The sequence below is a fragment of the Lycium ferocissimum genome, chromosome 10 (genome assembly GCF_029784015.1).
Source record: "Lycium ferocissimum isolate CSIRO_LF1 chromosome 10, AGI_CSIRO_Lferr_CH_V1, whole genome shotgun sequence".
Taxonomy (NCBI): Eukaryota; Viridiplantae; Streptophyta; class Magnoliopsida; order Solanales; family Solanaceae; genus Lycium; species Lycium ferocissimum.
Genome location: NC_081351.1, coordinates 24,855,346 through 24,878,170, shown reverse-complemented (window position 1 = coordinate 24,878,170; position 22,825 = coordinate 24,855,346). Strand labels below are relative to the sequence as shown.

General features: G+C 35.8%; 1 protein-coding gene across 5 annotated transcripts; it reads left to right on the top strand.

The window, feature by feature from the left end:
• The first annotated feature begins 1,750 nt into the window (after positions 1 to 1,750).
• On the top strand, positions 1,751 to 21,745 carry LOC132032941 (phospholipase SGR2). Of its 5 annotated transcripts, none has more exons than XM_059422751.1 (22): positions 1,751 to 1,893; positions 3,128 to 3,352; positions 4,849 to 4,949; positions 5,241 to 5,426; positions 6,863 to 7,018; positions 7,336 to 7,407; positions 7,494 to 7,646; positions 8,039 to 8,089; positions 8,712 to 8,882; positions 12,233 to 12,382; positions 14,446 to 14,511; positions 14,614 to 15,141; positions 15,230 to 15,284; positions 15,421 to 15,542; positions 15,911 to 15,983; positions 16,582 to 16,684; positions 16,763 to 16,856; positions 16,941 to 17,003; positions 17,818 to 17,866; positions 18,050 to 18,153; positions 19,352 to 19,398; positions 21,076 to 21,745. In XM_059422751.1, the coding sequence occupies exons 2-22, from the start codon at positions 3,151 to 3,153 to the stop codon at positions 21,311 to 21,313; spliced, it is 2,784 nt and encodes a 927-aa protein (XP_059278734.1). In that variant the 5' UTR covers positions 1,751 to 1,893; positions 3,128 to 3,150; the 3' UTR covers positions 21,314 to 21,745. The 5 variants fall into 5 exon arrangements, 4 of the variants coding, with proteins under 4 accessions (XP_059278734.1, XP_059278735.1, XP_059278737.1 ...); XM_059422752.1 differs by having other exon boundaries at positions 1,763 to 1,893; positions 3,134 to 3,352; XR_009408632.1 differs by lacking the exon at positions 1,751 to 1,893 and having other exon boundaries at positions 2,011 to 3,352; positions 18,027 to 18,153; positions 21,076 to 21,169.
• Positions 21,746 to 22,825: the final 1,080 nt, after the last annotated feature.

Sequence of the window (22,825 nt, the reverse complement as noted above, 5' to 3'; positions counted from 1 at the left end):
AATGCCGGAGATCTTAATTGATACATCAAAGAATACAACCTAAGATAATACATAAGTTTCTATTCATCCACACATTGCATGTTCCATAATTACGAATTATATCATATACATTATACAATATTCCTTTTTTCACATCTTTGTTTTTTCCACCTCTTCCTGGGAGCTCACAGATTTTTGCTCCCTCAATGACTCGAATATAGGGGCGGAGTCGGTATACAAGGTTAAAATTATTTTTATTTATATATAGTAGATGTTGAACCCTCTTGGTTTTTTCGTGTGTACTTTATTTTTTTGAACACCGATAATAAAAATCCTAATTCCGCCACTGCTCGAACCCACAACAAGATTGAAAGTGTAAGATGCTATGCCACGTGAGCAAACCACTCTTGTCACATCTTCCTTTTCAATTTCAATAACTTGATCAAACATTGAGTGCAAGACATTATTAATTGATGCCAAAAGAAATATATAATACTGCTAGATATACTAAACAAGAAAACCTGGTGGAAAAGAATTAATAATTTTCGAGTCATCCATCATAAATGCCCGTTCTATACGTAATTATCATACCAATAATACAATATTCCTTTTCACTAAACAACCAATAATTCCTACACTCTTCTTCATCCTTTCTTCTTCTTAATTATTTCTTTTTCTAGCTATTTAAATTCTTTTTCCAAAATATGATGAAATAAATAAGGGCATCATTCTCTATTCTTATACGTTTGAATAAATGAGATATTGTTGGATTAGAAAAGTCCATACAAATCTGGAAAGTAGATGTAAAGGCGGCTATTCGAGGGCAATTGACTGATTGGATTAAAATTGCACATGGTTAATTAAACAATTTTTTTCTCATGGGTTTAACAGAATATATCCTTCTAACTATAAATAAATATAAATAAATTCCCTTTTACTCCCTCCGTTCACTTTTACTTGTTCATTTTAAAATTTTCATGTTATTTAAAAAATAATAAATAAAGTACATAATTTACTAATGTACTCATATTAATTGGTGCATATTTTTATTAGATTTGAAAAATAATTTGAAGTGAGTAATTAATACTATGGGAAAATAGGAAAAAATAAATTTTATTTTTTTGATATGCTAAAAGTGGCAAGTAAAAGTGAAAATCTATTTTTAGAATAATGGATAAGTAAAAGTGAACAAAGGAGTAGTTATTTCTTTCCTTTCCACCGTTCTTTTCATTTCAATTTTCAATACAAATCAATTTTCTTCTTCCACACGATTCAATTTCCTCCTTTAGATTCTGAATTCGACACGGAAAAAAGAGTACAAAAAGGAACAACCGATAGTTAAGGTATTAAATTTGCGAAAAAGAGATAGTTCAAATATGTTTTTTATCATTTTTTATTTTGTTTCATTTTATGGATATATTTTACACTCTCTCATTCCAAATTATATGCCGCTTTTTGTTTTACATGCTCCTAATAAATATTAATTAGAAGAGATATTTGATTAATTTGCCCTTATTCATGTTTAAGTTATAATCTCTTTTCAATAAATGTTTACTCTATGTATGCCTCATCTCCATTAACGATAGAATTCAACTAAGGATAAAATGGAAAAAAAGTAATTAATTGTATATTGAACTTTTAAAACGATAAATAATTTGAGACGGAGGGATTATTTTTTAATTAGATCAGCGGCACTTTTTTTTTTCATATTTAATTTTTCACATGGATTTTAACAGAATATTCCCTTCTCGTTGGTTCTTTCTTTTCCATCGTTTGTTTTCGTCATTTCAATTACAAATTTACAATTCAATTTTTCTTCTTCCTCACGATTCAATTTCTAAATTTGACACGAAAATAAAGAGTACAAATTTCCTCTTTTAGAATCCAACAAAACCCTTTAATCCTTCATTTCAGGTAAATAAATTAACAATTTACATTTCCAATTTCCATTTTTTCAATGTTCTAATTAATGCCCTTTTAATTAGTTGAACATTTGTTTGATGAATTTGTATAGAATATTTCAATAGAATATATTTGGGCGATATATGTAATTTTTTGAGTTGATACCGACTTGACTGAGATTTCTGATAAATTGGGAAAATTACGCTTTATGGCTACTGGGAGAAAATATTTACGCCACGTAGCCCATATTTTGAGTTTGTTATCTGGTTTAGTCCATATTTGTGTATATATAAGCACCTTTTATACACTGTTATGCACTTTTATACAAGGTTGATACATTATGTATAATGCTTTCCACCAGGCATAATGTTGTATAATATTGTATATTGGGCTACGTGGCGTAATATTTTATCTTGGGCTGTAGTTTATTGAGTTCATACCACTTGACTGAGATTTCTGAAATTGCATTTTGCTAATACTAGATGCTGCATACATTTGTTATGGTTACACGATATTTCGCTGTTGTTACTATTCTTTTTCTGAATGCTGTGTACTGCTTTCCTTATTAGTTGTCATGTTTTCTTTGCTGCTGCATTTCCTCTTTCATAATTACCTTGCTTTGATGCACTCGAGTCGATGGTGGTAAGAAAAAATTTCCCATTTTTTTATAAAAGTAAAATAAACTATATGAAATAGAAAATTCGAGGGGGGTGGGGGCCTGGGCGGGGTGATGGGGTAAGAAAAAATTTCCATTTTTTATATAAAAGTAAAATAAAATATATGAAATAGAAAATTCTTCTTGAAAAACCTCTCTAGCTCCACGAGATAGGGGTAAGGTCTGCATACATTGACCCTTCCCAAACTCCATTTGTGAGATTATACTGGGTATGTTGTTGTTGTTGTTGTTGAAGGTATAGTTGACTGGTAGAGAGGTGTTTGGACTTTGGGTATTTGCACAATTCTCTGTTTAACAGTCATCTATAACCCACATAAGTAGGATTTCCAATTTAAAAAATTTCAATGTCCAAAGCATTTTTTCTGTTGATGGACATGATTTAATTAATGCCCTCAAATCAGTTGTGCATTTGTTTGATGAATTTGTGTAGAAGCTTTTAGTAAACAAAGATGAACTAGAGTTTTCAGCTGGGCAATATCTATAAGTATTCGAGTTCATACCACTTGACTAAGATTTCTGAGTTTGTATTTTGCTAACATCGATGCTGCATACCTATTTTTTCATTTGAAGGTATAGTTTCCTGGTAGGAGCAAATGGCATCTGTTTCTGGGTCTAAAAGTTGGATTGATGAAAGCTCTCCTGACTTGTTGAAGAACACACCGTCAAATATTAGGAGGTTAGCAGATGAGATTGAGCACTTAGAGGGTAGGCAAAAGTACCTTGCTCAGACTAGAAGTCCTTCAGATGGTGGTGATGTTCGTTGGTATTTCAACAAGATGCCTTTGGCAGTAAACCGTATGTTCTACTCTAACTGTAAATCTTGTAGGTCCCCATGTTGGCATGCATATTTGCAAACTGCTCTAGTAGTTGCTTGAGTTCCTTGCTTTGATATCATTGAATTTGAAATATGAACTCCACATGTCATGTGTTGCTACATGTTGCTTTTCGGTTCTCTGTATGTTAATGGAGTGGCAGAGCCAAGTGGGAATCCGGCCACCCTTTGGCGGAAAATTATTCAATTTTAAGTTATTTTGATGTATATATAGTATATGTTGAATCCCCTTGCCTTCTTCGTATGTTTAATTTTTCATATTTTGAACCCCCTTAGTGAAAATAAAATTCCATCTCTGTCACTGTGTTGAAGTGCTTGCAGCAGATGTAGGATGCGGCACATTCTCTTTTTTATGGTTAAGGAAGAATCAGAGATTGAGCAGAAGCCTGAAACAGATTTGAAAACCATTCCTTTATGCATCATGTGAACTATATGGTTAGAGAGGAACAAGAGATGCTTTGAAGACCAAAGGCTTCATATTTATCTTGTTAAAAGTAGACGTTTTATGTTACCATTATAAAAAATAAAGTAGACGTTTACAGAACTTGTACTTCAGTATAGGAATAGGATGATTGAGTATATATCTCTATACTTGGAGTTTCTGGATGCTTTGAAAACCAAAGGCTTCATATTTATTGTGCTAGAAGTAGATGTTTACAGAACTTATACTTTTAGTGTAGGAATAGGATGATTGAATATATTTCAAAATTTGGAGTTTTTGGGATTGTCACTTTTGGCTACAGCTTTGTAATCTGATGATGGACTCCTTAGTTTTAGAGAATCCATAGGCCCTAATTTACCTCAAAAGACAGAATATTGTAAGACAGAATATTAAAATGAAATAAGATCAAATAGAGCTGAATGGATGTAGATGAGTCATGTCGCAAACCCCAAGTTTTGGATTGAGGCATGGTTAAGTGAGAATAATTGAATTGAAGTAGAAGGTCGTTAATCTATTGGCTCAAAGGAGTACGGCCACAAACTTGACTCATGAGTCATGGATATCTTTCCTCTTTGAGATTCTACCTTGGGAACAATCAATTTGAAAAAGCAACTCACTAGTTTATTCTGTTGTTTATGCTTTTGCTGTTGATTATATGATTCAGAAGATCTGTTGTCCTCCAAACATTGCACTCCTTTTGAACGCGATTTCTGCAGCTTAAAAATAAAAGATGTCGGAACTAAAAAAATTACATAATTTTTCTGAGTAACAACATTGTAAAAGGGCAGTCCGGTGCACAAAGCATCCCCCGTCAACAGGGTCCGAAGCATCAAACGTAGATTTAATTGTAGTGTCTGGTTTACAGTGTATTGATGAGTCATAAATTCTCCAATAAGATGCAGATCTTCTTTAAACTTGTGAGTCCACATATTATAGATTTGTCAATTACTGTGAGCATGAGCTGTCGTATTCATGTATAAATCTAGGTTGTCCTTTGTGGATTTCACTTTTGCACAGAACCTGCTGCCGCAGTCCCCCAAGCAGAGATAGTGGGAAAGGGTGATTACTTTAGATTTGGCATGAGAGATTCTCTTGCAATTGAGGCTTCTTTCTTGCAGGTAATGTTTTCTGAAGAGTTTGTTTATTTAGATTACTTCTCATCTGTAAATAATTAATCTATGACGCAGTTATTATAGCAATTGTTGGTACGAGATAAAGAATTATTGCTCCATATTTACTTCACCTCTGCTTGATCATGCAAAATTTAAGTTCTTGTATAAAAATGGTCATCATGTACTGTCTTTTGAAAAGGGAAACCAAGAAGACATCATGGTATAACTTGTGCGGATATTAGAGTCTGAAATATTGTATTTTGATTTCTGAGGTATTAATTGGTTTGACCTTTACAGAGAGAGGATGAATTGCTTTCTTGTTGGTGGAAAGAGTATGCAGAGTGCAGTGAGGGCCCAAAAGGGGCTCCAAATAGATTTAATCCTGCATCAGAAATATCTTCTCCGGAGAGCTCTCAAGCAGCTGAAAAGTATTCAGTTGAAGAAGAAAGAGTCGGGGTCCCCGTAAAGGGTGGCCTCTATGAGGTATCCTTTGTCCATTTCACTCTTTCTTTGGATGAATATTCATTGCTGCCTATTAATCCATCAAGGAAGACTACTTCCTTTTGCACTGTCATAATACTTGTGAAACAAAAAGAGAACCTGTTACAGTACAGAATATAGCCCTACTAAGAGGAGGGGGTTAAGATAAAATATATAAAGATGTTTGCCGATGGCAAAAATCTTAGGGTACAACATGTGATGTATGTAAATTATGCATGCCATAGCATGGACAATGTGGTTTTTGCCCAGGACTCTTATATGGTTCACTAATTTGGTTTCAAGCTCTGCATTAGAGATTAACTGGAAGAGGGTAAATAAAGACAGTACAAAATACAACCTGGTCTTAACACATGAAGCATGAACTAATGAATATTTACTGTTTACTTTACCATCTTTTTACAGATGTATGCTTTGGTGGATGTATAGGACATTATGGGATGTGCATTTGAACACTTGCGCATGTTGTTTCTGTAATTGAACAGTATAAACTTATCAGATGTGTAAGACATATTACGATTCAACATGACTATATATTCTTGAATTTATTGGTGGAATCATTATGTTTTGCTACTCCTCCCCTTCCGTATCATGTGACGTCATTTAACTGGGCGCAAGGATGAGGAAATTACTTTTACTTAAATTTTATATCTTTGGTGGTAGAAGAAAAACACTACTCCCTCCATCCCAATTTACATGACACTCTTTCCTTTTTAATCAGTCCCAAAAAGAATGAAACCTTTCTATATTTTGTAACATTTCAAACTTTAAATTTATCCTTTTACCCTTAATGAAATGATTTCTAGCCACACAAATTTCTATGGTTTGTTTTAGACCACAAGTTTCATAGTCTTCCTTTATTTCTTAAATTTGGTGCCCAATCAAACACCTTCATATAAAAAATGGGACGGAGGGAGTACAAAAGTTCCTGGTTGAGTTGGTTGTTTAACTTTAATTGAATTTGAACTCTTGAACCTTGCAAAAGTTATAAAAAGCTCTATTATCTGAGAAGCAGAATATAATATGGCGAGTATCTGACGTAGTTCTTTGGCCCTTACATGGGTACTTGGGATGGAGAGGAATAAGAGAGATTTGAAGGGGAAAAACGATGGTTTTGTGAATTTGAGGACTTGTCTTTGGGTTTCAGTGAATTTATCGTGCAACTATGCGGTCTCTGTTAATGTTGATGATTGAGTATCCTTTGTAGTGAATCAAGTCTTTTATGTAATCCACTGCTTTTTTGTGTACCACTTGTATAGTGCGACCTCCCACATCATAAATAAAACTATTACTTCATCAAAAAAAAAAAAAAAAAATTATCCATGTGGTTCTCTAAAATGTCTTCCAGGCTTCCCGTCTCCAGCTCTGCCTCCTGCTGGAAAGAAAATAAGCCTGAATAATGACTGTCATCATATCTGCAGGTAGATTTGGTGAAGAGACATTGTTTTCCTGTTTACTGGAATGGAGAAAATCGTCGTGTCTTAAGAGGTCACTGGTTTGCTCGTAAAGGGGGTCTGGATTGGCTTCCAATACGTGAAGATGTTTCTGAGCAGTTGGAGTTTGCATATCGCAGTAAGGTATTTGGCAGCAGTGAAGCACTAAGGATGGCACTTTTGATATATACTTCCCTGATGTTGACTGCAAAGATTTATATGTAATTGGTTTTACCGTCTTGTTTCTACATGTTCTTCTAGAGAATTTGTGGCAGCATGGCAGATGGATTCCTACAACAACATAAAATGCATTTGAAAATTTTACCTTGTTATCTTTTTGTTTACTAATCCAAATTGTGCATTTCCTTTTTTATCTGATGTTTTATGCTCCTCCTCATTTTATGTGGATCATTCAAATTTTCCCTCAATACTAGTTGATGAGTCTTGGTTGGCTGCCACAGGTTTGGCATAGAAGAACCTTTCAGCCATCAGGGCTCTATGCAGCTCGAGTTGATATGCAAGGCTTCTCCCCAGTATGTGATTACTGAATTTATGGAACTTTTGTTTATATGCTTTTTGAGTTGAACTGCTTCTGATGTACTTGCTTGCTACAATGCAGGGACTGCATGCTATTTTTACTGGAGAAGATGATACTTGGGAAGCCTGGCTAAATGCTGATGCCTCTGGTTTCGCTGGTGCTATAGGATTTGGGGGGAGTGGTGTTAAGCTAAGGCGTGGATATGCTCTTCCTCAGTCATCAAAACCAACACAGGCATGCATTTGCTCACTATCAAATTTACTAGTGTCAGTTCTCTTTGTTCTGATATCAAGTTTACAGATGTTGGTTTCCTTTGTTACTGATGGTCTCTTGGTGCTCAGTGTCATTGAATCTTGTTTCCGTGAGTGGGCATAGAGGGGGGAGACCTCATATGGTCTCCTTATATGGTCTTGGGCAATCCTCCTCCCTGAGCTAGCTTTTGGGGTTGAGTTAGGCCCAAGGTCCGTTTCTTCGCAATAAGCAAGTTGTTTTTATGCCTTCTGCTGTAAGATGATAAAGAGTGAAGACTGGCTTGTGGTGCACAAGGGGGCTTGATTTTTTAGAATTTAATCTGTTTCTCTTGTTCCTCGTTGCTGAAATTGCACTCATGCATCTGTTTCTTTTAGGACGAATTACGTCAACGGATGGAAGAAGAAATGGATGATTATTGCTCACAGGTAGGCCAAGTGCTTCTTGTTTGCTACGCGTGTGTGTGTAATAAAATGACCTTAGGGAGAGATATAGGAAAATGACTCCAGAAGCACAAGTTCTTTTAGCCGTAAAGGTTTCTGCATTTATTATCTAGTTCAGCCTCTGTATATGGCTTCGTGCTTTGTCCTCCTCCTATCTCGCCATCTTTGGGCACGTATTCAAATTGTTTTTTGATTGACAATCATGATAGTTTATGTGCACAAAAGATGAACTAATCTTGTCCAAATCGTTGAGGTGGTTCTATCTGCATGATATGTCTCTCTATCCATGTTTTCTAGAGTTCAATAATTAGTGTTTAACCAATTTTCCCCTGACTTTGTCTTTCTTTTTCTTTTTCCTTTGCTGATCAAGTTAGTTGAGATTACTAAAATTTCCTGAAAAGAAAATATCCACTGACTTGTTCATGATGTGCAGTTTTATATACATGATTCATCTTTTCCACCCTCTTCTTCTACTTTTTTTTTTTTTCTGGTGCAAAAGGTAGCATGCATCTTTTCCACTTTGACATCCATATGTAGCATGGTCTCTTTTGAACTTCTATGGTAGCTTTTTAGTGCAACCTGTGTAACTTGATACTGATGTGCATAGGTCCCTGTTCGACATCTGGTGTTCATGGTTCATGGTATTGGTCAAAGGTTGGAAAAATCAAATCTTGTAGATGATGTTAGTGACTTCCGTCATATCACGTCAATCCTTGCTGAACGACACTTAACCTCGTACCAACGTGGCACTCAGAGAGTCCTCTTCATCCCATGCCAGGTAATGCTTTCATTGTTGGTCTGTTACATTTCTTAATTGGTATACATTGTTATGAAAATATGTTACCAATGCCAAATAAAAATACATTGTTATGAAGAGATAATGAACTCCGGAAATGCTTCCATAGTTGGTCTGTTATATTTCTTTATTTGGTATACATTGCTAGTTGGTCTCTGATTCCTTTCCCGCCAAATAACCCAGAAGTGAGAAGACACTTCTTGGTGGAATTCCATATCTTTTTGATTTCCTTCTTCAGTTTCCTGCCATGCCAGCTTATTTCAATTCCTTTACAGTTTAAGTCATCACCTAATGTACTCCAAAATGCCCGATAACATAGTCTATATTCGCGATGCTATTCTACAGTGGATCATGTAAATAAATGGATCTTGGACCTAACTCAACCCCAAAAGCAACTCATGAGGGGAGGATTGCCCAAGTCCATATAAGGAGACCACCCATCTCATTAACCACTGATGTGGGAACTCTTCAATACCCCACCTCATGCTCAAGGCTGGAGATCTGGAGCATGGGTAATTTAATATGGGGGCCCAACATCGGGTGAGATGGGTCCTGCTCTGATACCATGTAAAGAAATGAATCTTGGGCCTAACTCAACCCCAAAAGCTAGCTTATGAGAGGAGGATTGCCTAAGACCATATAAAGAGACCACCCATCTCATTAACATGTCGGAACTCTTCAACAGATCAAAAGATAGATTAACTTCCTCCGTAGATGCCTCACATAACAAGCATCTACTGCATACATATGTTGAAGCTCCTTATTTGCTAGTTATTGTGAGTCAAACAATCAACATGTGTTGCTACCCAACCACTCTAGGGAGTATCAGACAATTCCAAATGATCTTCCATGGCAAAATAGTGTGCTGGGGGTGAGGGACTGGATAGTAGCTTATAAGCTGGTTTCACGGAGAATTTTCCATCCTTTTGCCATCTCCATTTTAGTGAATCCGATGACTCCTGTGGAATTCCAGACTTGATGCGATATGAAGGGCCGCTTGGTTATCACTCGGCGTGCTTGAAATTAGTTTGCTGCTGACTAGCCTGAGCCTCTTTGTTAAAAGCGTAGAAATAATCTTGTTTTTATCGAGTATATTCTTATTGATAATGGAAAAGCTTTCCGTATACAAGAGGTATAAAAAATATAGAGAATCTACAAATTTGAACAGTTAACATTTCTATCATGCACAAAGAAATACACCATTATATTACTTCAGTAGTAATTACAAGTAGTAGTCACAAAAGCAAAACCTACCAGCTATTCCTTCATAAGCTATCTAAAATCTTAGATATATCTCTGCCTCCTAAAAATAGAAAAACACTAGACAGTTCATTTTAACTTCTGGAACGTGATAGACAGTTCATTTTAACTTCTGGAACGTGATACTTTTATTTTCAAAACATCTCTGATTCCTCTCCTTCCATATTGTCCACCAGATGCAGACTGGGACAACCTTCCATCTCTCCACAGATTCCCATCTCTGTTCCAGCAAGCTAGAACTTCAACTGGACTCCTTGGCATTGTCCAGCTTAGACCCTTCAAATTAAGAAAAATCTGCCTAAGTTGTCCTGCCACATTACAATGTAAGAAAAGATGATTAATCGTCTCTGCTTCAGTTTCACCCCAAAAAAAAAAAAAAAAAAAAAAAAAAAAAAAAAAAAAACATCTGGAACATAGTTGAAGACCCCTCTTCGTCACATTGTCTTGAGTTAAAACATCCTGTCTAGCCACTAACCAAGTGAAACATGCCACCTTGTAAGGAATCTTAACTTTCCAAATCAACTTCGAAGGCCAGAATCCCAGCTGAGTATATCTGTTGTGAATGCATTTGTAGGCTGATTTGACAGAAATTATCCCCTTCTTTTCCTTCAACCAAACTAGACTGTCCACATTAGTGGAAAAATGTTTGAACTGCTCAATGGTGTTGTAAAATTCTGTCAACCTTTCCACCTCCCAGTCATTGAGCAATCTCCTATAACTGAGATTCCAACCAAAATTATCCTCAACTTCCAAATAGTTGCCATCTTCTGTTGGTTCAAATTGTAAATCTCAGGGAACAAATGCTTCAAAGACTATTGAAACATGTCAGAAATATGTTTTCCCTCCATTTCCTACTCAAATCTTGGAGTTATGCCAAATTTTGGGCCACAAAACATCCTGATGGATCTCCACAAGGACTCTTCACTTCCTTGGTAATCCATTGATCTTCCATCCCATATCTAGATATAATAGTTTCTTTCCACAAAGACTGTTCCTCTCATGCAAATCTCCATAGCCATTTCAGTAAAAGGCTCGGGTTGTGAACTTTCAGGTTCTTAACACCCAATCCACCTCTTTGCTTGCTCGGAATGACAATTTCCCAGTCTACTAAATGAGTCTTCTTTGTCTCACAATTGCCTTGCTGTAGAAAATGTCTTCTGATGGTATCCAGCTTTGTAATAATCTGCCCTGGCATTGCAAATAGAGACATTATGTTGGCAAGGCATCTAATTGTATGTTCTCTACGAAAAACATCCAATCTTCTATGTTTGGATAGGAATATCCTGGATTTCGTATACTTGGAACATGGTTTCATCTTTGGAATGCAGGAGAGCGACCCCTTAACTGTGTTAAGCACGAGGTGAACAACCTCCAACTTCCAAGCCACAAATTTGGGTGGGTTAATATAGGAAATTCATTTCAGAAATCAGAAGGAAAGAAAAAGTTACAACATTGTTATTCAAGTTGCAATATGTTGCTTTCCTCAGTCTAATATTCTGTCCTTTTTTTTTGCAACATAAGGGCTAGTAGCAAATGTTGATCATAACGATGAACACTAGAAGCATCTAAAAGTAGTAAGTAAAATCGTCTATAGGATATGTGATTTAGGGCCTAGCAATATGAGAACACAAGTGATTCCCCAATGCTTAGGGGTCCTCCTCCAGACCGTAAAAGGCAAAAGATAGAGGAGTAGGCCTAATCGAGGGAACCAAGTAGGTATATTCACACTGTCTGCTTGGCACTATGTCAAAAAAGCAGGTCTGCTGTTTGTATTTGAATTTACATTGTTTATGCTTAATGATGCTCGATAAAACTGTTTCCAATTATCACCTTACTGCAGCTATAGAATATGATTTTTTTTTCTTTCGATTAAATGATTTTCTTGTTAATTAAAGCCACGCCTTCCCCCCTTTGTCCCTTAGCACATTTATGCGTTTTATCTTCTGCATTCCTGTCATGTGATATTTTGGGGTTTTCTTCTTCATAGGTCTGTCCCTTGATCTGTTTCCTGTTGATTTGTTATTGTGAACTAACGCGAATTTTTCTTATGTTTCAACTGTGGGTACCACCAGTGGAGGAAGGGCTTAAAGCTTGGTGGTGAGGCTGCAGTTGAAAAATGTACTTTAGATGGTGTGCGGGGATTGCGCGAGGTGTTGAGTGCTACGGTGCATGATGTGCTGTATTACATGAGCCCCATTTACTGCCAGACTATTATTGACTCGGTACTTCTAATGTGCTTTATCCAGTTTAAGTTTTCCCTGCTATCCTTTTTTCTTCCTGATGTTGCTCAGCTGTTGCGTTTGATTTATTGCACTGCTTTCTTCTATTCAAACGTTCAAGTTACACTTTTTTTGATTTTGGAACTGATGTTTTGCTGGATTTCTTGGATTTCCTTCAGCTTTGAGGACTCTATGTCCAGTTAATTTCTGTATTGCTGCAGTACCAGCTTGGGACTGTCTGTTATTTAATAAAATTTACTTCTACTGATATATATATATATATATATTTTTTTTCTTCTCAACTTACAAATCTCTTACTTCCATTGCCCCAAACTCTTTTGGCTCTGGAGAATGAGGGGTCTTAATTCTCATAACTTTTTCTACAGTTACTGTGGAACACAAATAGGTAACTAAGTGGAAATTTATGCTTCTCTGAAATGTGGTGTATGGCCCTAAGGCCAAGCACCCTATGCACCTTTCTAATTAGATTTTTGGTTGTTGATACAATGCACTATTAGTAATTTCCTTATGTCAACTGGTGTTATCTTCCTTAAATCCTTACCCGATAACAACTTATTCAAAAAAAAAAGGGTTGGGCGGGGTGGGGTGGGGGGGGGGGGGATTCTACCCTTATAACACTGTTTACACTAGGCCGTGAATTCACTTCCTGGCTGTTGATCTGTGAACCAACTGGTTCACATAACCTATTTTTAGAAATTAACTGTGTATTCTTGTCAGCTTGTATTTGTTAAATTTTCAGAAGACGGGTAAATTCATTTAATGGATAATTGTAATGCATATGTGATCATAGGAATTACTGTTGTCTTTGAATGTGTAATTTATATCTAGTTTTCTTTAAATTTTGCTTTGATGGAGAGGATTTGTCCACATTTGTATTTTTTCTTCATGATGAAATCCTCATATGTTGCATAACTAGTGCCAAATCTACTATAATGTTGCGAAGAAGTAGTTCGTTTTTAGAGTGAAATCATACACGTGTAAATCACTCAAAGAACTATAAGTTAACCTATTCTGAAATATTTAATGAATATAACTACAAAATCATAAAGTAATGTAGTTTCAGAATTTTTTAGTTACACAAACAATGTTGTTTCTAATAGAACTGAATGGGCACTAGGCATGCAGGATAGAGTGTAATGCTGGAATAGAAACATGTGGGGGAAAAAACGAAGGTAGTCTATTCTAACTTCAGTCATCGAAGATCTTCTTATCAAAGCAACAATGACCTCTAGTGGAACCAAACTAAAGGCACCACAAACGATTTAACCAATTTTACCGAATAAATGACCAAGTACAAGGCTTCCCAAGCGTAAGGATAGTGACAATTAGAAAATGACTCTATTGACCTTCCTGTGTGACTTAAGGTATGTTCAGGGGAACTGCATGACTTCCTGCAAAAGATTTGCTCATCTTGATTTGAAGAGCATTTTATTATGTTTTCTGAATTATTTCGTTATCTATTAATTTACCCTGATTTAGCCGTGTCAGTCATTAATAATTGGTTTTAAAATACCTATGAATACCTCCAAACGCACCAGTCTATGGGTTTGTAACCATGACGGTTGAAGGTGTTAAAAGGGGGCGAGATAGACCTACTTGCAATCCATACATATTTAGCAGAATATAGAACACAATGGAAGCAAAAGATCCATACAGGCGATACCTACTAGTTGGAATTAATGCTTAGTCATGATAATATGCTTAACTTAGGTTCAATGTTAGTTTAAAGAGTTGTATGTCAGTAGAAATTATAGAAGATCTCTAGTACTCCAAACGATTGAATATTGGAAATGTAGTTGAGAATGCATGTAGCTTGACCACAACCTCCTGTTGAAGTATAGTTGTTGTTGTCCTCTTCTTCACTTCTGCCAGGTCATTCTGTATATTACATTTTAGCATTTTCACCGGTTAATTTGTTTTTGCTTCATATGATATGCATTGGCACTTCATTATGGTCTATCTATTGCCTACCTTTAGATTTCGGCACAAATCAATAGAAAAACATCTCATTAGTGTTTGGAGCTAATTGTTTATTCCGTTGCCAGGTCTCCAACCAGTTGAATATGTTATACTTGAAGTTTCTTAAGAGGAATCCCGGTTATAGTGGAAAGGTATAAAGGTGATTGAGCATGCAAAGTGTCCATTCTTGTTTATTTAAGAACTTGATGTATACATTTTAGGTTAAAGATATTAAAATTTTGTAAAATTTTCAGGTTTCCTTGTATGGTCATTCCCTTGGGAGTGTCTTGTCATATGATATCCTATGCCATCAAACAAAACTGTCCTCCCCTTTTCCCATGGAGTGGTTGTACAAAGAACAAAATGAGAATAAATTGTCTCAGCAGGATCAAAGCAACCTATCTTTAGACCAAAACTCTGCCTTCAGTTCAGATGATGAAACCTATATTAGGGGGGAAAATAAAAGTAATGTGTCAGATAAAGACAAAATGAATGTAGAACCAAGTTCATCAGATTCTGTGGAAGATCGTACTGAAGATTTTTGTCATCCAGTGGGCCCTCCTGCTTCATCAGACTCAGACGAAACAGCCACAACCGATGATTTCAAGCAACTTAATGATTCCTCAGCAAATGAAAATTCTCATGAACCTCCTATTGATGAAAGGGACACCATAAATGATGCCGAGAATATGGAAGATGGAATAGTTGAGTTTGATCAAAATATTGATGAGGGAGCATCTGAAAAGGAAAAAGACAGAACAATCATTTCCCTGAGGGAAGAGGTGGTGACATGTCATTTTCTGCATGCATTTCTCATTTTTGTAATATTTTCTATCTACTTATTTTTTTCCATCAATGAGATTGGTCCAGATTGATATGCTGAGAGCAAAACTCCAAGAATTAGAATCCGAGTGTGTAAAGAAAGGTACAGCCTGAAGGAATAAATAACCATTTATGGAGCTTAGTTTTTAACTTTCCCCAACTTAAAGCATTTGTGCTTGAGTATCAACTTAAATGGTCCTTATAAATTTCTTTTGGGATGGTATGTGTAATGGAAGCAGAAAAGGGAGGAACGAACTCAGCTACGAGAATTCAATCTACTCCTGAAAGGCTTTCTCCTGAGGAAAGTGATTCTGCAAAGAGTTATACCCCGCAAATAAGATACACAAAGTTGAAATTTAAGGTAATACTTCTCCATTGTAAGATGCTACTATTTTCTGGGTGTGATTGGGCGAGTCTTGGTTGGATGTTGGAGAAGGACTTTCATTGTTCTTTAAAAACTCCTAGAAGAAAGTCATTGACCTTATAGATATCTTCATCACTCTAAGTGCTTCTAAATTCTAATATGCTTTCATCATTTCTGTAGTAGAGGACTAGCAATATTCACTATCCTTCTAAGTATAGTGTGATTACCAATATTCTTTGAATGCATTAACTTGCTTTTGATAATTTGATCTTTTAGTTTTCACGATTATTCTCCATCTGTTGTTGGATACTCCAAGACATCTTCTAACTTTGGCTGTTTCATTCTTTTGGTTCTTTCATGAAAAGGTCGATACATTTTTCGCTGTTGGATCCCCTCTTGGTGTTTTTCTTTCCCTCCGCAATGTCCGTATTGGGATTGGTAATTCTTCTACTGTCTATATTTAAGCGCAGTTGATTTCATTGCTTATTTTTCCTCTGAATCTTTTGGAGGTAGTGGGGTGTATAATTTATATTTTTGTCACATATCTCTTGAATATTTTACTAGTAAGCCTGTAAGATTGTTGTCTGTTTGATTGAATTGACATCTAGTGTTTGTTTCTATAGATAGTATAAGTTTACTTTAACTACTATCAGAATCTGCTGACTCTTGTGCAGTATAAACCTAATCTTTATATATCACTCAGCCGAAAGATTTACTTTTTTACTTCAGAAGCAGTAAATAAATGTTTGTCAAATTAACTTTTTTTAAAAATATTTGTCAAATCCTCCTGGTGCATTATGTTGCCTTTAGTCAAGTTCCAAGAATTCTATGGATAATATAAATTCTGTATGTTGGTGGTGGCTGGTGCCTTTTGATATTTACTTTATAAGGGGTTAATTCATTTTTTTGTTGGTTCTCGGAAACTCATGGGAGTTCGAAATGTGCCCGTTCTTTTTCTTCTCTACATTAAAGATGGTGGTGCATCTTTTGCACTTAGTTCCCATTTCTTATTTTCTGTTTTATCCTGGTATGACAGGCAGGGGGAAAGAATACTGGGAAGAGGATAATATAGTTGAAGAGATGCCAGCTTGTCGACAAATGTTCAACATATTCCACCCTTTTGATCCAGTGGCATACAGGTTTCGTTGTCGTCATTGTTGCTAGTTTTTGTCAACTTTTTGTTATACAAGCTCATGTATGCTTCTCTCCTATTTCAGAATAGAACCACTCGTCTGTAAAGAATATCTCAACAAACGCCCCGTCATTATACCCTACCACAGAGGTGGGAAACGACTGCATGTTGGTTTTCAGGTAAGGCCTCCATAATACGTAATTAATGTGTTAGGTTCCTTCTACCATCTGTATTAATGTGTATTCTGATACTGCTTGGTGCAGGAATTTAAAGAAGAAGTAGCTTTGCGTTCACAGGCTTTTGTGAACAATATTAATACTATAAAGGTGTGTTTTTCCCTATTTGTGTTCATGACATTACATGCACATAAGGGTTGTATGTTTCTAATTGAGATGATTAGATTTGATGTCAATCCTTAGGATGTTCGATGTCCTGTAATCATCTAAAGATAGACAATTGAAGAATTTATTATTTGGCTTACTACAAATGAAACCTGCTGGTTGGATCTTAAATGACCTTAACAGAATCAGAGAACAGTTGTTTAAAGTATAGATCTGTGCATGGTCTCAACATTATAAAGCCAAAGTTGCTTGGTACCTGTTGCTGGTGGGAGGTGGCAGGTATCCCGTGGAATTAGTCGAGGTGCGCGCAAGCTGGCCCGGACACCACAGTTATCAAAAAGAAAAAGAAAAAAAGAAAGTAGAGATCCCTGCCGAACAGATAGCTTGAAATGGAAAACAATTCTTTGTTTCATTTTAAATCAACTTTTTGTTGAAACCATGAATTGAACGACTTGGGTAATGCTTCTATAACCTTATATTCTCCTTTCAATTATCATGCTGGAAACGTGTCGTCTTCATCTAATGCTTTTTATGACATGCATTTTCTCCACAAGTTCGAAACTTTGAATCCTGAATTATCATCATATCTTTGTGGGGAATAAGGTACCACATTTACTTTTTCCTTCTTATTTGGTTGGTGTGGGTGTGAACTTCATGTGTCATTCAAAAGTCATTTACAGAAAATGGGTAGATTTGCTTGTTTTAGTGTTTAGCCTTATTTTCTGTGATTATTTTATGGTTTTCAATTAGGTCTCTTGATGCCAATGAGTTATGGATCTTAATGATGCTTTTTGATTAGGTAAAGGTGATTACTCTTTGTCAATCGAGAGACAAGGATGGCGAAGATGGTAATAAAAGCAAGCATCTGTTATTCACGTGCTTTCTTCCAGTTTAGATAATAATCGTTCCTCTTCCTTTTTCTCTGTCACAGAAGCTATCAGCTCTAAATCAAGCTGGAGCTTCTCCCCCCCAACCCATCAAACACCATTTGCCTTCCTATCTTTTTAGGTAATTATGTCAATTTCTTGCAGAGGGTTCCCAAGATTCTCAGGAGATAGAAGAGAGGTCATATGGTTCAATTATGATGGAGAGATTAACTGGAAGTGAAGATGGTCGAGTAGATCATGTTTTACAAGTACGTTCATTCGCCTGTAGATCTTGAAATAGTTGTGCTATTTACGTCATATCTTCCCAGCTTCTTCTGCAATTGAAGGCTTAATCTTCTATGCTGCTACCTATTCTTTTGCTCTTTGTACCCTTCCATTGTTTTTTTGTAGCTGTTCTAGTCATTTGATGTTCATATTTATGTGGATGCTGGTTCAGTATTCAGATTGGTGTTATACAATACATAGATAGCCCCTTAAACTTGGCACGAAATTTCAGTTAGACACCTCAACTTTCTTAGTGACCATTTAGACACCTCACTTTACAGAGGTGTGTCTCGTGTACACCTTGCGCTGACATGGCATATTGTTTATTTTACACTAACATCTGAGCACGTGAAAAGCTTAAGTTATGTTTTCTTCTTTTTTCTTTTTCAAAAAAAGTTTCACCTTTCCTCTCCATTGACTTTTTCATGGGTCTATATATATATATATATATATATATATATATATAAAAAAATGATCGGGAAACCAGTTTGAATGGGTCTATACTTTTTTTAAAAAAAAATGATCGGGAAACTAGTTTGAATGGGTCTATACATTTTCACCATTGATGGCAAAACAAGGTGGAAATATGAATTTGCCAGCTATAAAAAAGCATGTAAAATCTCTGATAACTAACGCCGATCATTCCCATCGATAAAATCCCCATCGATAATAGGCAAGATTGGCTTGAGATTGCGCATAAAATCAATGACAGAAGAAGTCATCTTCTCTCAGCATGCGTTAGGAAAACTGAATTCTTAGCTTTTACGTTATGCAGAAAAGCGGAAGTATGACCTCCTGTTCCCATACTAATAATTAGAGAAAGACCCTCAAAAGAAACTTTTCAATAATTTTAAAAGCTTAGAAGAATTAGGATTACTGTAAGGAATCAAGCTTTAAAAGCTTACGAGCATGGGGTGTTCCGCGGTCTGCTAATCAAATTTTGTGCTTTACTGTATGTCCATGTGTGAAGTTCTTGTGTCCAGCAAACTGGATCAAAGTTTTTTTCCTTCTTGAAATCCACATGATTCTAAGAAATGAAACATATATATATATATATATATATATGTTGTACAAATCATTAGGTTCTTCATATTTGATCCTTTTAACAGCTGGCAGTGTTCTCCATATATTTTATACTCACCAGTCACAATTGCCTTTGGTTCTTATTTCTTTTTATTGCAGGATAAAACATTTCGGCATGCATACATTTCAACCCTTGGAGCGCACACGTAAGTATCCTTATCAACTTAAGAGGGTTTATTAGGTCAACTGACTCCACTACTTAAGGTTCTTTTCCTTGGAATATCCAGTACTTCTCGCTAAAAGTCTCCTCTCGTTAAGGAACTCCGTCAAATCTCTCCTTGTCGTAGTGGACTTTTTCTGTAACTCAATATAGTTTTTATGCAATAGAGTACCCCACTAGAGTCATTAATTAAGCATTAAAAGAAATATGAACTCCCCTGCTATCTGGCTGTGTCGGTCGAACTTTCTAGGAGCAAAATTTGTCCAGGATGGTTTTGTTGTTGGCTAGAAATGCATGTCTATGTACCATCCTTGCCAATCAAAAATTGGTAGAGCAAAAAGTTTGGTCAATTTATCCTAGTACTAGAAGTTTTTTCTTCCTTGTCATCCTGTTTACGTTAGACTAGTTAATGCATAACATTGAAAGTCAAGAGAATGAGTTGATAGTTCAAGAACTAGTTCAGAGATTTTAGTAACAAAGTAGGGATACTAAATGTTGTGTTATTTACACAGAAATAACATTTGTAATTAAAGTTTTGTGTTGCAAAAAAATGTCATGGAGTATTAGTTATGCGGAATATTACGCCAGAAGTATTTTTCTTGATGCAGCTAAACACAATGGCAACTCGCAAATATTCTTCTTTTAACTTAAACTTCAAGTACTCGTTTTTTCAATTTCAACCAAATATTATCCAAAGGAAAACCAATTTGAATATGCTTTACAAACGATATTTGCATAATAATGTATGTCTAAACGCCTGCTACTTGAGCAGTTAGCTAATCAGAAAGCATACGTGTGACTTTCTGTGTATAATGAACCTTGACATATTCTAACATGTATGTGGTGCTTGTGTTCTCCCTTGTTCGTTAACGAGGCGAATGTGGTCTCATGCTGCCTATCTTGTATGATTCTCTGGCTTTTGATTCCTTTAGGAGATCGTTGAAGCTTCTTGAGTCATAACCAACATTTCTTTTGATTAAGCCTTTCAACATCCTTAGAAAACTCTATCGAATTTAGAGTTGTTAATATTCTCACATACCAGCTATTGACTGGTTGTAATTTAGTGGAAATAGGAAAGTAATGTAAGCTGTAATACTTTTGAAGGGGGTCTACGTATTTGGATGTAGTTATACCTGCGGATATATAGATTAACTGTTACCATTCTCAAAAAAATTATGTAAATGTCAATTTGTTGCATTCTTCTGCATATATGTGAAGGTCTTTTAAGAAAGCTGAATCCAAACTTGACCTTACAATTAGCTCTTCTATTTTAGTTTCTCAGTTTTAAGTGGTATGGTATTGCTTTTACCCTATTTTTTTTTTTTGGATAACTGAATATGCACATCTCGACTAATCTATCGGGTACTTGCTACCTATTACCAGCATAGGTATCCGGTAATCTATCTACCAAGGCTTAGAAGAATAGTAAGAAATCATCTAGGGTTTTTTTCGTCTCTGCTGGGATCCAAATCCTGATTGCCTATGGTTCATTCTGTACTCTGTTGCAGATAGTTTTGTTGGTGAGATGTGTTAGGTCAAAAATGCTTGCCAACCGTTGTACTATATTGCTTCATGAATCTCATCTCTAAGGCAGCTTTTGATCAAGATGTTCCGTTTGTTCTATGGTATATTCAAATCTTTTAAATGATTTAACTTTTTGCAGGAACTACTGGAGAGATAAAGATACAGCTCTTTTTATGCTAAAACACTTGTACCGGGATATACCAGAGGATTCCTACTCGTCCTGTGAACCTGTGGAGGGAAGTTCAAAGGATGATAGAAATACAGTGAGCTGGTCTGATCAAAGAGAGGAGGCTGATGAAGAATTTCCATTAACATTTGCGGACAAAGTAACTGTGAAAAGTTTTTCTCACAAAGCCCGGAAAACTCTGAAGTGGTGAATCATGTTGATCTCTTTCGACTAGAGGTGCAGAAAATATTTCTGGAGTTATGTTACTTCAAGGAGAGTGTTGAAGGTATATTTGCCACTTGCGATGCTCAACTTGTCCTTCATTCAATTGGTGGGCTCCTTTGTGAGGCGCGGTCAGGAAATACCGTATACTGGTTGCAGAATTTGATGTGAACGAAGGCATTTCTCTGCATCCGTGATGTTTAACCATCTCCGGTTAGATTGATCTCCGTCTTGAAAGGAAAATGAGAAACATAAGATCGGTCTTCCAGTGTAAAAAGTGAAAAAGGATATGCTTATGTGACTTGAGCCGTTTGTGTATACTTGTTTTTAGATGTGAATTTCTGGCACTGACATGTAAATATAGCTCTGTTAGAATGTATCAATATGCAGCTTAATTTATGTAATTCATTGTCATTTTCCTCGTTGCGACATTTCCTTATTTCATATTTATCCTCCATTCTTCTTGTCATCAAACACGCATGAAATAATTTGGTTGGGACTCAAGTCGAGGCGATGGATCACTATCATTATAAGCTAAATGCTCTTCTTGGACTTCGTTCAATGATATTTTACATTGAGGAAAATAAGATTATAGACAAAGTTCTAATTTTGACTTCTAATTATTGTATCTCTAAGAGATACATTGACATTTTTATACTTTAAATGTGTATTTCTAATTTTTATCTCTGATTTATTTGATTTTCTTGTTTTTTTCGTCCTCTCTTTGTTTCAGAGAATAGAAGTCAAATAAATTTTTGGCCTTAAAATAAGAGAATGTGAAAAAACGTCAATTCTTTAATTTTGAGGGGCAAATCTGAGTCATTCCATTAACGGTAAGGACATATTAGGGATGAATTCAAATGGAGGACAAATCATTAATATAGTTTTTCATAATTGAGAAACAAATTATTACTAATGATAGACATGTATTCTCACTATCTCAAATTATTTATCGTGATTATTAAAAATAATTGTTTCAAATTATTGGTGGTGACTGTAAAGGAGGGGGTGGAGGTGTTAATGGTGGAAGAATTAAGAAGTTGAGTGGAAGGTGTAAATAGGTTGGGGTTGTGTAAGGCATGTCACGTGACGTCCACGTCATCAAAATTTCAATGCCACATGGGAGTAAACGTCCGCCTTGGACAACTTAATGAAAGAGGGGTATATGTGAACCACTTGTATAACGTCAGGGAGTAAACGTCCACCTTGGACAACTTAAAGGAAGAGGGGTATATGTGAACCACTTGTATAACGTCAGGAGTATATTTGTACCAACACATTAACGACGGGTAAATGTGATCCTTTTCACGTAATAAGATAAATGTGACCCTTTTCACATATTAGAGGGGTAAATCTGACCCTTTTCTCTTTTACCATTAATAGAATTTTTCATTAATGGAAAAACACATAAATAGACTAAATAATTAATGGAGATAGATTATAACTTAAACATAAATAAGGACAAGTTAAATATCCTTCTTAATTAATATTTTTTAAGGGG

Bases quoted from the DNA above. Each gene is read 5' to 3' on its own strand.
- LOC132032941 (XM_059422751.1), top strand. From the start codon at position 3,151: ATGGCATCTGTTTCTGGGTCTAAAAGTTGGATTGATGAAAGCTCTCCT. The intron at 7,019-7,335 runs GTATTTGGCAGC...TGGCTGCCACAG, and splicing joins AGTTTGCATATCGCAGTAAG to GTTTGGCATAGAAGAACCTT. The intron at 8,883-12,232 runs GTAATGCTTTCA...GGGTACCACCAG, and splicing joins TCCTCTTCATCCCATGCCAG to TGGAGGAAGGGCTTAAAGCT.